We start from the raw sequence: 14,817 nt of genomic DNA, 5'->3' as shown, positions 1-14,817 counted from the left end.
TTTTACCCCAAAAATTTCATAAATATAATTGAGTAAAATTATTTAAAAAAAACTGGAATATAAACTAAATATGCACAAAAAGAAGAAATATGAAAACTCCCAGGAAAATTTAAAAAAAGTGTTTACGAAAGAAGATAAATGTATAACACCCGACTTAATGTATTTTTGGTACGTAACGGTCTGCAGAACTCATTAATCACGCGACTTGGCGTATTACTGATTTATTAAAATGCTAGCAACAGTAAAAAGACACATTGACATAGCGGTATTACGCTGATCTACTTATGTAAAATAAAAAATACCTCAATGGGTGGCCAAAGGGTGTTTTTGTACCTGAAGTTTACACAATTTGATTTAGGATAAGTTTTTAGCACCTATTGTTCGACCAGTATGAGTAAGCGGTTACGTTCATGAAGATAAGCAGTTAAACTAGTGACGGGATATGTATGGTAAAATATTTAAAATGCCATAAAAGAAAGAAAGCATGGAGCATTAGCCCATGGAGTATAGGTATTTTCTATCAGTAAAAATATAAAACCATTTTTTACACAAAGAATTATATTTTAGTGGAAAATCTAATGGCCAGTTTACACATATGACCAAACAATATATTTCTACATACAAATATGATTAGGAGGGCGAAAATGTTATACATTTAAGTGATTATGATTACAGACTAATTTATTTAATAAAAATTGCGTACAAAATAATACTTATATTTTGATAGTTATCAACAGAAGTATATGATGAAAATAAGTAAATGAAAGAAATCACAATTTTAAGCCTATGAAAGTAATACTTTTAAAATATGTTTTATATAAATAACAATACACGAAATAAGTGAGTTTCTAAAATGAATGATCACATGTTTCGCATAATATGTACAAACATACATATTGACGCTGGAAAGTGATGAGGCTTGAAAAGCCATTTTATGCCAAAGCCTTGTCTGATGTTAAAAATGTAATGCAAATTTATAAAAGAGACAATAATATAGGAAATAATGGTTTGTAAAATCAATAATTTAAAATGAAATTGAAATAGGTGAAACTCCATGAATTATACAAGACCAGGGCTGAAATAACAGTGAAAAGACCCATAAAACTAAAATGTTTAAATTTTAGTCAATTAAATTACATAGTTTAAATTACTTCTTATCGGTCAGAAATGACTATTCCTTAATTTTCTTTTTGGTATCATTAATTTCCTGGTGATACTGATTGATAGATGGTTTTAAAATGCCAAAGGCATTAGAAATGAAAGTGAAGAATATAGAAGCTATCTATATTATGTATTTAAATGAAGCATTATCTGTCCACTAAAATTTTCGCGCAGAGTTCATAGCATGCAGAAAAACAATCTGATGACAACTGTAAAAATAACTTATTTTATAAAATTAAACAACTCCAAATGACAACTACGAATGGACGTATTCGCTACGCAATGCAAAATAAAAACAACATTTAGGAGTTATTAAATCATATTTTCTTATGGTTTACGGAGTGCGTAGAAGTTTTTGGTAAGGGAAGGGTAATTAATTATGAGTATTTCAATTTTTAAGAATTTAGTACATAAACCGTGATGATGACAAGGTTCTTGTCAAAACCGGTTGGATAAAGTGTATGAATACAATAAAATTTAAAAAAAAAGTGGATAAAACAAAGTTGTTTAATTTTATAAAGTTTATAAAATGTGCCACAAAGTATCTGCGAAAAACATTCAAGAAATAACTTATTTCTTACAAAAAGGTTGTTTAAATATTTTTTCTTCCAGCATCAACACGTATTGACATATTATGCCATTACCAAAGATATGTATCTACATTTACATACATATTATTTATACCTTTATATTATATAATAAGTTTATCTATCATAAAGTTAAGGAAAGTGACTTTGTAAAATGTACAATACTTAAGCATTATGCAGTTGTTGATTTGGTAAATCTTCCTGCAGCTGTAATATATGATCCACAGGAATTGGTTTTCCGTCAGGCCCAATTCTACATGGTTGGACGATGCCGGCCCTATTTAATTGATCCATCAGGTTGACTAGCTTCATCGCCTCATATTCCTTCTGTAAATTTAAGAAAGAAAAATTAAAACAGAAAAATGCCATGCCAGAGTTTGATCCAGGGCCATTAAATCTTTAAATGCAAACAAAAAAATACAAAGGCATACATAATATTATCACTAGCTCAACTACTTGGGCTAGTTTTCCTTTTTTTTGTCCATAGTACGCAAGAAAAAAAAAGTTAACTAATCCAAATAGAATTATGTCATTAAGATATATTTTTAATATAAATAAATGAAGAAGTCTGGGCATTTACAGTGCTCACGACCTGTCATAGGCTGGTTTATGCAATCACTATATATTTAAATTGCTGTTTAAGTTATACAGTGTATAGTGTACAAGAGATATCAATAAAAAGTCTTGATATAAATAATTCCTCAAGCGGAGCAAATCTATAATTTGTGAACAAAGATTTGGACACTAATATTAAAAATTTTGCTGAAAAAAAAAAAAGAATTGCGTTGAAAAAATATTAATGAAGAGAAAATGCTAATGAAAATTATGATTATAAAATTATCAAGATTTTTACAAATATCGAGTTTTTTTTTTAAATACAGAAATTTTGAGTATTTATAGATATTGCGACCTGTTATCGGCTGGTCTAAGTGATTGCTTTATACGCAATATAATATTGCCAAGATTTCTGTAAAAATCCTTTTTGTCTCTTTTGAGATATCTATCTTAACAATCCATTGCACATTAAATTCAGTACTTGTGTACCAAAAATATAAAATTTTAAATTAAGTTTCCCATCTTTTCGAGGTTATGTTTAAAATGATATATTTTAAATAATCGAGTCTTCCGGACTTTTTGTATTTATGAGGTGCGATACTGAGTTAAAAAATCCTACCTGTTCTTCCGTACATCCGGCCATGGGATCAGCATGCGGAGCCTCATAGCATCCCGTGACTGGGTTCACAGTGTGTCTCATGGCGCGGTACTCTTCCGTGTCACTGTCATCACTATCGGAAGAGTACAAGCACTCCCCCACATGCTGTTTGTTTGGTCCCAAAAGGCCACGAGTGGCAAATAGCCCGGCCGCATTGCCATACCCAGTGTATTTTACCATACGGGAAACTAATCACAAAAAAAACAAAATTAATTTTGAAAAAATCCTCATGTTCATGCATTTTGATTTATCAAAATCAATTAACTATATACATAATGCTTTTCTTTAGGTATGTTGTTTTTTAAATAATGTAATATACATAATAGTAATCCATATTTAATAAAAAGGCAAAATAGAGGGTCAACGAGGTGTGGGCAAAAGACAGATCTCCTGACTCCGGAATATACGACGTCGGACGGGGATCGGGACCGTTGAGGCGCTGTTTAGAACTGTCCAAGACAAGGACAATTACTCTCAAGATCACTATCAAGTCGACGTCAGAAGGATCTGACATGACAAGAACAAAAGATTTAAGAAAAAAATCCTTTCATTCAAAATTTATTTGAAAAAAATCACTACTGGATGGTTAAATTAATTATTAGTGACATTGTTCAATGAATTACATTTTAACATAGATTAAGAAAGGTGTGTTGACATGGTTTGGACATGTGGAACGAATGAGTGAGGAAAGAAGGGCAAAACAAATTTATGAGGGGAATGTAGTTGGAAAAGAAGCATAGGAAGATAGGGGAAAACTTGGCACTATCAGGTATGTCAAATACTTAAAAGCCCCCTTGTCAAAAGTCAAAATAATCGGCGGGTATATATGAGCAGATTCAAGAATGCGGGAGTGGTGAAGAAAGTTTGCAAAGACATTTAATTGGACAAAGTTATAATTACCATTTTCTTTGCACAAGATAAATAGAAATTGTGCAGCCAGATCTCTAACAGGTGTTATTGGAGAAGTTAACAATCGGCAAAGTTGATTCCTGACTGTGTTTCCCTCCTCAGGTCTGGAATGAACATCCTTTAGCGGAGGAAGTATAGCTGCACGGAGGTACTTTCGAAGATACACATTACTACTTGCAGCTTTGTGCATTACTGTCAATATCGGAGATAGATTCTCATACTGTACTATCACATTCTGTAAGTAATAAAATTCTTTAGTCATTTTCACTTTTACAAATGTATTAGATATACATATTGTGCAAACAATACTGAATGTTGCAAAAACACAAATTTTAACTAGTTAGAGCAACCCCTCACGTTTTTGTGATTTCTCATTTTATTGACACGAAGATAAATTGTTTTCATGAAAAATGAAGATTTATTATAATGCAACAAGTATTATGTTGCAATACAAGCAATTGCTTGTATTGCAACAAATTGCTTGCTGCATAATGATTGCTCTTACAAGCGAAAATAAGCAGTAGTAATTTTGCTTGTAAAATTTTTAATATTTTGTTTCTATATTATATAACTTTTTGCATATGGAATAATCGCCTGGGAAGTATGGGGCACATAGGATAATGAATGAAGTCTGGGCTTTACGCATTACAGATAATATTTCTCCATTATATAAGAATAAAATAACAACTAAATAGCCAAGTTCAATTACTTGGTCCTCAATATTTATGATATAACATTGGTGGGAAGTGGAATAAACAATTGTGTAATACCTGTGTCTGAGTCATTTTCAATTGTAGAAACTTGATGAGACAATTTACAGCTTCCATATTTCTTCCTTCAAAAGTATGATTTTTGTATGCCAATGTATCCGCTGTAATGACGGGTGCTAACTGAGAATAACATGACTGCGGCACACTGAAAAAGTAATAAATGCAATTTCAAATATTAGCAAATTACATAAATATTTATATAATTATTGCGCAAATGGTAAAATAAGACAAAAATAAATAATTAAATACAGAAAATCAAACCTCGTTAAAAAGTTGACAACATAATTATGAAGCTCGTTATCTCTCTCCTCGGAAGATGACTTACATAAAAGTAAGGTATTACAAATTGAAACCAGTCTCAGAATTAAACCTTCATCTTCATCACTTATTTCATTATCGTTTTTGCATTGTAATACTAAACTAAAGAATATTTTGAGAATTTCATTCACCAATCCCAGTTGCGAATCCTAGAAAAGACAATTGTATCAATAATATAATCAAATGAAAAAAAAAACATAAATATTGTTATTAAATGAGTATAACCAGATTTACTTATTTCAAAAATAAGAATCACCTACATTTTTAGAAAACTTGTTTTTGTCATTTATAAAATAATAACCAAATATTAAAATTTATTGATACCTTTTTGAAGTCTAGTAATTTAAGAGAATTAAAATGTACAAACTTCTATGAAATATTGATGGTCCCCTTCAACCAAGTCTTGGCCTGAATTAATGTTTTCACGGGGAGTTGAAAACTCATCCAGTGATTCGATAAGGTACGCCAATCCGTGGAGCTCGTCCTTGACCTTGTTTCTTTGTTCTGGTTTCAGGGCCGTGATGAGAAATAACAGTTTCATATCATAAAACTTGATATCATAAGGAACATTCATATCCTTCCAAGCCCTGAGCCGGCTTATAATTCCCTCGACCATACAGCTCGATGCGCAAACGTCCTGAGTAGCCGGACTATTGAAGAGTAGATTGCAGAGACATTTTAATGCTTCAATCTTCACAGAATCTGAGGGGTTTCCAATTTGAAGCTGTTCTTCATCCGCTACTGTGAGCTGATAAAGTCCTGTCATCTCCAACAGAACATTGATCCACTTCTGGCAAATTAAATCATCTAAATTCTTTTTATCGCGACTGTAAAAAAGGTGACAAACAGTTTAAAAATGAAACAACTAAATATGCAATTAAGTTGCTTACTGCGAGAAATGACCATGGACAGCCTGATAAAATATATATCATTGTTTGGTAAATTGCCCAAGGGGTGGGTCCATGTCTATACAAAATGTTTAATATTATTGAATTAATTGTTGAAATATATATCTACTCAAGAATCGAAATGGAACAGAGCAAAGTAGGATGCCACTCTGGTTTGTGAGATTTTTACAAATCTAGATCCAAGATGGAAGTTATTTAGGATATTATATATACACAGTTCTCGTTTTCAGTTGGGTTTGCTAAATTATCAAATTTGAGTCATATATATTTATAGAAGTATATCACTATTAGATATAGTTCAATAAATTTTCTGATTATTTTTACTGTTGAATTATTCATGCAATTATCCCGGAAAAGTAATGGTAGCAAATATTTGTGTATGTTTTAAACAATAAATTTAATACAACATTTAGGGAATTGAATCGTTGTGTATACAAATGAAACGAGGATAGTAATAGTAAAGAATTCATACCTTAATATTCGAATATTTGTTAGACAAAGCGAGTGAAGAGATGAAGCCGAGTTATTCTGCAAGAATTCAAAAAGTGCTGACCAGAGTTGAGCCCTCAAATCGTTGGAGTCTAATTCAGGAAAACTAAATTTTTCCGAATTCTGGAAGTAATTCGAAAAATATTAATTTTACTGTGGAAATCTATACCCGAAGCCATATAATAGATTTGTTAAAATAAATTACCAATTGAATCAGACGCCCTAAAATAGGAGCTGCAGACTCGATATCCGCACGACATACGCTCAAAATCAAAATTTCATCCATTTTACAAGTTTTGATATATATTATTTACATACAACAATGTTTGCAAAAAAATAACGTCAAATGTCAAATTCAAGTCACACCATAGAACTTTCGAGATCGTAGATTTTATGGATTTCACAACGTTAAGTTTGTCTATGATATCTGACTGATAAACAATATAGAAGGCACTGTAGTGTTTAGGTAGGTAAACCTGATTTTGTATGTTTTTGACGCAAAAAATAAATACCGATCATTGTTATATGTAGGTAAAAATTAAACTTGGGAAAACGCAGCTTTTCATGGTAATACATAACCAACTTGGGGATTGCAAGAAGAAATATTAAGTTCTTTTATATTATGAAGTAAATCACTAAAATAAATGAAATGGGCAAATGGGCTTAATGGGAACTTTGAGCTTGTACGGTTTGAGGGAATTTTGATTTTAGACTTAAAATGTACAATGTTTGTCATTTATTTTATTTTTAAAACTTGACCTAATTTCTTCTTCTAACCTTTATTCGCACTCAATGGTGCATAGGGCACTACATCGTATTGATGCAGTATTAACTTGATCGTTTCTTACATAAAATCAAGGTGATCACTTTTTCGCTTCAGGGACTAGTCCAGGGTAATATTAAATAAATATTATAGTGTAAAATCACTAATATTTATTTTGAATATCGAATCGAACCCGGACCTCCAGCACAGTAGCTAATCACGCTAACCATTACAAGACGGAGGCGGACATATTTAATATTTTTTTTATTGAAATAGATGTTGACTTTTCTTCTCTGAGCCCTATCCAATATGGTAACGTATGGAATCGATACAGTGTAAACTTGATCGTTAATTTATATGAAGGCAAGGTGGTCAAGGCACTCATACACGAATGACACGGGTTACATGTACGAGTCCCTCAATGAACTGTTTATAAATAATGATCTCAAACTTTATTTTTTTAATCACCCAGTTTTTGGTAAGTTTGATATTGTTAAATCAATTTCTGGAATATTAACATTTCGAGAAAATAATTGTATGAAACAGCAGTCACCATTTTTTTTGGAAAAAAGCAGTTTTTTTTTAACTGGGAGGCCGGGTAAAAATGAATTTATAATAATACTTTTTTTAATTTATTTATTTTTAATAAGGTAGGAATATCTAACTTATATTTACAGGTAATTAAAAAAGGAATAAAGTAATATTAAAGGCTTTCGAATTTTTTAAAATTACCTAACGTCCAAGTGATTCTGAAATCTATCTACGACCCATCAACACCGCTTATCATGGCCCTACTTGGACTTCAACTTTTCAAATTTCATAGTCTATACTTACCCGTGAGTGGATTTACTCTTTGTGTTTAAAGTTACTATAATTTAATGATATTCATGAGTAAAAATTCTAGTTTAAAACACTTTGCTTGCTTTCCAAATATTAAATTTATTTCTTTATGTTATGTAAAGGGTCCGCCAAATAACTTTTTTTTTTTTTAAAACAGGGCGCAAAACATCGAGTGTAGCTTCGGCTGTGTGGCACGTAGCGCCGTCCTGTTGAAACCAAATGTTGCCAATATCCTCCTTTTCAATTTTTGTGAACAAAAATCCGTTCAACATGGCCCGATAACGATCGCCATTGACTGTAACGGCCACTCCTTGCTCATTTTCAAAGAAAAATGGCCCAATTATGCCTCTGGACCAAAATCCGCACCAAACAGTGACTCGTTTTGGGTGTACCGGCTTTTCAATGTATGCGTGCGGGTTTTCTGTGCCCCAAATACGACAATTTTGCTTGTTTACATACCCGCCAAGATCAAAATGAGCTTCATCCGAAAAGATGATTTTTTTGGCAAAATCGGCATCTTCTGTAAGTCGATCGCAGGCCCACTCAGCGAAGCGAAAACGCATTGGATGGTCAGTTGGCTTCAACTCCTGAACCAATTGGACTTTGTATGGCGTCATACCAAGGTCTTTATGCAAAATTCGTCTCAATGATGTCTCCGAAATGTTCAATTGTTGAGAACGACGGTGAATTGATGTTGATGGCGCTTCACGCACACTTTCTGCCACAACATCGATATTCTCGGGTGTACGCACTGTTTTTGGCTTTTCACGCTTTGGTTTATCGATGAGGATGCCAGTTTCTTTCACTTTTTTCACAAGATAACGAACATACGAAGCTGACGGTGCTTCTCTTCTTCCAAAAACCGTACGCAATTTTCGCACACATTCTGCAACATTACCATGATTTTCAAAGTAATGTCGCAATATTTTCCAGCGTTGTTCAAGCGTATACACAACCATATTCGCTCAGCGGAAGGATAAAACTAATTATCTGTCAAATCAGACATGAGCTAAGTGTTACCATTCACGAAATAAGCACTAGTTGAAAAAAAAAACTTTAGATGGCGGACCCTATATATAGGCAGGAATTTTTTAAGAGTCGGATGAAATTTTTCGCCTGGCCGTATGTAGGTGATCACTGATGTAAAGTTCTATTTGACTATAATTTATTTGAATAATGTAATGAATTTTAAATTGGTTTTGCAAAACGTCTTTAAAGAGCTTGTTAAAAATGAAAGTTTTAAAATCTGATTTGTAAATAAAATCTTCACAAGGTATATGACCGTCGTTTATCTATAATACCACCAATAATTATATATCGTTTGTTTTTCATTTTATTTGAATTTTATTATGTACTATCAGTGTTTGTTTTTAGAAAAATGTAGAAGTCTCATCAAATTTGTTATTGATTTTACTATTTTTAATATTGGGTCGCTCAGGTCCATGAAAATACTACAAAAGAAAATATTTTTGTGTATGTACCTAATGATTGGAAAATTCTAAAATAAATAATGAATTTGTTTAAAAATTGAAAAAATGAATACCTTCTAAACAAAGAAGAAAAAAATCATAAAACAATTGTTTACATAAAGAAGATAATAATAACAATAATAAATGGAGAAGAGTTCATTGTAAGTGTCAAAATCTGTGCCTAGGATTGCTATACCTTTTCTTGGAAATTTTACAGACTGTACGGAAATACGTTGTACGTTGTAAAGTACGTTGCAATACCAGTAGACTAAAATTAAGGAGATATTAAATACTAGCATAACTAAAATTTTGTTAAAACCACAAATTTACACCAAGCACATATAACCTATTTGTGTATTCCTTAAGGACCTACATATACCTAACAATTGACAAAATGAAGCAGTGTTGGAATAATGTTTCAAATAAACAACAAAACGTTAAAAATCAATTGATTGTCATTATATTTTAGGATAAAAAACCACTGGTAAAAATTACGTTTTTTAATTACTGTGTTATACTTAGTAGGGTGATATGTATACAAAGGCCCAGTACATGGTAGGGCTGCGGTTTACGTTTCGAAGTACTTTTGTTCGTCGTATTAAAAAAAATATATCTTTGCATAGTAATTTTTCTCCGTTTGCTTATATAAAAATGTCTCAATGACCTGCTCATAAAAAAGTTTTAATAAACTTATTTGCTAGCAGGTATTAATAAGACCTTATTTACAAAAGGGATCTAATATTCATCATTATTTTTTTATATGTGCGGATATATACCCAAATGGTATACAGGGTGCCGAATCGGATGACGCGTTGTAAACTTGATCCTTATAAATATGAAGACAAGATGATCAGTTCTGCGATCCAAATATCAGAGAGGAGTGGACTATATTTGGAAGGAACAGACGATACAAATGAAGTGACTCAGGGATAAGGATATTACTGCTATATGGGGAGCTCTCAGAGGAGAAATATTAAGTAGGAAAAAGATAATACTGGCCATGCTAAGTCCATATTTTTTTTAAAAAATGAACACAGACAAATACTAATTACTGCAGGAGTGAAATTAAAATAATCAAAATGTTTGCAAATTATATACGTTATTGCTTATTGCCTTAGTACCTATAATGGTTTGAAATCTGTATGGAAACCCGTGTTTAAACTCATCATTAGTGCCCGAACCGGTCGTCAAACTGCTTATACTCTTGTGCAATATATAAATATTTATATTAACCAATAGGAGAATTATGTCTTGTACATTCCTCATCATTACATTAGACCTGGCTAAAGTGAATTCGTTCTGAGGTCACATAGATTCGGTGAACGCGGAGGTGTTTTTTTTACCAGCATCACGAAGGGGGGAACAGTTCTCGGTGCTTGTCATTTCCGCGTCTAGTCCGTCATACGAAAGACAAATAACCAATGATATTCAGTTTAGCTACTTACAATTTGTGAAAAGTATCTAAAATGTGTTATATTTGAGTTCCCGGTGATTACTTAGTAAATATATGTTATTGTGATAACCGGAAAGTTGATCCACGACCATGCATAAGCAATGTTTGTTTTTGACAGTGTTTCGTTTGTTTGTATTTACCGCGGTATCGTCCGACGTCATCGTGAGAAAATGCTGCAAGTATGGAGAAGATTTAAATATGATATCCCAGTGCTCGAATACTACAGAAAGTAATTCTACCGATTGGATTCCCGCTGATCCTTTTATCATAAACTCCTCCAAATCGACAATTAAAATTTCGAGAGAAATAGTCATGGAAACGGTCGGCAAAATTTACGCCGGTCGCGTAGACATCGGATTTCCTAAATGTGATCCAGTGTGGAGAGATATCGCCATTTCGTGGAAAGATCCCGGAATTGATGACCAATTTTATTTAATTTATGATAGCGATAAAAAAGTAAGGTTAAACTTGAACCGCGATACAATTTTCCATACCAACGTAACTCTATCGTTTAGCACCGCGTTTTCCCCGGACTCTTATTGTATAGATAAAGGTCCTAGCGGATCATACATCGCCACAATGTGTCCTTGCAAAGAAACTACTTGTATAAGAAAATGTTGTTATCCTAAGATGGTTTTTGACGAAGAGGAAAAAGAATGCGTCACTGTCGAGTCTCTGAATTTAACGGCAGCTGAAGACGCGACTTACAGAGATTGGAGACCGAATTTTGAGGTATGTGATAAAAACAGCTATTTTTATTACGATTATAATATAATATTAAGTTATTTCTTTAAGGAAAACCATACAAACACAGAATTTTATTACGTCCATGATCGTGAATCATCTTTCAGCTGGACGTTAAAAGGCTTCCCCGGTCTTGGATACACGTAAATTATATACAAATACGTAAGTGTGTATGTATGTATACAATAATACTAAAATGTTTTTGGTAAAGAATACTTTGTTGCCGTTGCTAGCCGGTGCGGTGGAATTGGGTAGAATCTCTGACGTAAACCTGTATTTACAATAACATAAATATATGAAAATCCGCAGGATTTTGGGTAACAGTTTTACATATTCAAATTAAATTTGTTTCTATATTATGCAACAAACTGTGTTAAATACGCACTAGGATTCCATATACATTTGTACAATACGTTATCCCTATATTACCTAAAATTTAACATACATAGTTCAAATAAAATAGTTATTTATGATCGCGGTTAGCCTTTAATATAGCATAATATATGTGAAACTCTGATAAATGACGGAGAAAACTATAAATTATGAAATTAATTGCACATTTATTGGTTAGAAAATATGGCTTATAAGATTGGAATAAAATATGTAAATTAATATCTCAAGAAGTGTAATTAGATTAAAGCATAAAGCGAATATAACACATGTCATTATTTCTGATATTATGAGTTGAAATTTGAACCAAAAAATAATAGTTTACATCCGCTTGAAAAGACTGGTCGTATTTTTTGTTCCTTGGGTAGCTACATTTTTTGCTGGATTTCACAAACCACATTACGTCACTAAAAACTTTAATCATTGAATAAAGGCCCAATATGCGATAAATCGTAAATTAATTTTCTTTAAACCCAGGTAACATTTGACGTAATTGCATTTTTTTAGTAAAGTTTTTGTATTAAAAAAAATTCTTCAAAATAAATATGAAGTTTTGAAAAGAAAAGAGTCATTCAATGGCAAGGAGTTAAAAAAAAGTTAAAATATTTTTCAATATATATTCTAAAAAAAGTCCAATTCCAATATATTATATTTTCTAAAAATACGCGCGGAAGCACGATTGACCTCTAACGCGGCCGTTCGCGTTCTAAATTTAAACCACTGAGATCTCAGCCTTATACCTCAGAATAATGTCGTTATGGTATTTAGTCCTTGCTGCCTAAATATTGTCACTTAAAACTTTATATGTGAAAATAAATATATTTTTTCCATTATTTATTAATCATTTTATTATCTTTTAATTGAAATAATATAAATGTATTATATTTGTGGGATTTGATAGCAGGACCATTGAAACTTAAAATAACTTGAGGGTATTCAATTGTGGGAATCACTTAAAAAGGGATCCAGATTTTGCGGTCTGTAATAACTTAACTGTAGTTTTGTATAAACACAGATAACCGACAGTACCTAATATTTTCTATCACAAAACTGACGAAAATGATTTGAGAAAAGTATTTTATTTGCGTCATTTGCGCTTGCGTCAGGTAACATTTAATGATGTAATGGTGAATAAATTACTAGTTATCTAAATAAATAAAAAAAACAAGGTAGGTATAAGGAAGGGTACAGGAATAAATAAGGTACCGATTAAAGGGACCTATTTTGACACTTAATGCGGCTACATCATTTTTTTTAATTTTCGTGTCATTGAAAAGTCATTAAATATTACTCAAAATCGATTTGTGACACCTCTAGCGAAAATGTTGACTATAACTATGCAGGTTGATGCTGAAGATGACTATTATAAATATTCCATTTTTCAACAAATCCTCGTGCAACCAGTTAAGCCACTATTTGCACAAAATTTGTGGAAAAAAGATAATCTTAATTTACCTGAAATGTGTACAATACATTTATATATATACTTAATCAATGTAATTATTTTTATACTTTGAAAAAATGAGTCTATGAGTAATATTTTAAACAAACATTCCATAATATAATATAAAAATGTCGTGAGAAAAATATGAAGATAAATAACCAATTTTATCAGAAAAATATAACCATATTATAATTGAAAATAAATAACGTTTTTCCATAAAAATTGCAATGCTGCTTGTAGATTATTGAGGAGTGAAATTCCTAATGAAAATTTACTAAGATTTCTACTTTTTACAATGAAACTGCTCAACAAAATAAGGCGTCGATGAAATCGACAACATTCCTTTGGTCCTCGTTTCAGATGCCGCGTAACTAATAATTGGTTCCTTAAAAAAGTTGAATATAACAATTTATTTTCGCCTTTGTGATTACGATTATTTAGGAAGAAATATGACAAACAACCTTACATAATCTATTGAAGGAGTACTTGATATGTGTTATTATATAATTTTGGGTTATTTTTTGCAATTAATTATGTAATTTTATTTTGATGGATAAACAAATATTAGTAACTAGTGATTTTGTAAGTGACTGTTATTGACGTGTCGAATATCATTTGTTGTAACGGGACTTCAAAATTACTGACAACCCACACAAATAAATAAAAAAAATGCACATGGGAGAGAAATCATATTTAAATCTTATTTGCCGAAACTATGTACTTTTAAGTTTTTTTTTTCTATTTTAAACAACCCTTAGCGATAATTATAGTTTTTAAAACTTTAAAACTAATTAAAAATAAATTTGGATTATAACAGTATCAAAATGTAGCTATTATATTATTTTTTGGAACTCTTGCTTTAAGCTATTCGGGTTCTATATATGTACTTATATGGATGTTATACTTAAAAAATCAAATATAATACTATTTACACAAGTAAAAATATTCACTAATTAGTAATTAATTGCACATATCGTGTAAACTATAAACTTTTTATTTTAATTATTATAAACATTAATTTCAACGCACATACCTTGTTATTAATACTTGCATGCAGGTAAATTGTATATAATTCGCTTATAATTAGTAGGAAGACCGAACAATAAAAGCATTGTCGGTCTGAAGATTATCATGGGACACGTGGTATCGTCATTAACAGGGTGGTATCTTGAGTAGTAAAAAGGTGTTTTTTCAACTGTGGTTTCTATTCCTTTCTCATGTTGGTTGCCAACAAATGGAATATGTATATATAATGTCCCAAAGATTTTCTTAATAACTGATTAAAACAAATAAGATGTCATATATATAAATGATAAAAGCGATAAAATACGTTACAAATTAATAATTCAATATTTATAT

The 14,817-nt window shown here is 31.4% G+C and overlaps 2 protein-coding genes across 2 annotated transcripts in view; one reads left to right on the top strand and one right to left on the bottom strand.

Moving 5' to 3' along the window:
• Positions 1-700: 700 nt before the first annotated feature.
• ric8a (ric8 guanine nucleotide exchange factor A) lies at positions 701-6,741 on the bottom strand. The gene is made up of 8 exons (XM_088269999.1): positions 6,561-6,741; positions 6,339-6,478; positions 5,326-5,785; positions 4,902-5,107; positions 4,641-4,785; positions 3,862-4,105; positions 2,923-3,149; positions 701-2,075 (listed from the first exon to the last, which is right to left on the bottom strand). Exons 1-8 carry the CDS (start codon positions 6,639-6,641, stop codon positions 1,914-1,916), a joined length of 1,665 nt encoding a protein of 554 aa, XP_088126125.1. The 5' UTR covers positions 6,642-6,741; the 3' UTR covers positions 701-1,913.
• Positions 6,742-10,805: 4,064 nt separating this feature from the next.
• Positions 10,806-14,817, top strand: part of LOC148303360 (G protein-coupled receptor Mth2-like) — a 30,220-nt gene continuing 26,208 nt past the window's right edge. The window contains exon 1 of the mRNA XM_088270003.1: positions 10,806-11,612. Coding sequence (XP_088126129.1) covers positions 10,971-11,612 — 642 coding nt within the window. The 5' untranslated portion in view covers positions 10,806-10,970. The remainder of the gene's footprint in view (positions 11,613-14,817) is intronic.

This window comes from Brachycentrus maculatus, unplaced genomic scaffold (assembly GCF_059751285.1).
Source record: "Brachycentrus maculatus isolate JH-2025_06_01 unplaced genomic scaffold, ASM5975128v1 h1tg000370l, whole genome shotgun sequence".
NCBI classification, from domain to species: Eukaryota; Metazoa; Arthropoda; class Insecta; order Trichoptera; family Brachycentridae; genus Brachycentrus; species Brachycentrus maculatus.
This window is presented reverse-complemented; position numbering and strand designations above follow the sequence as displayed.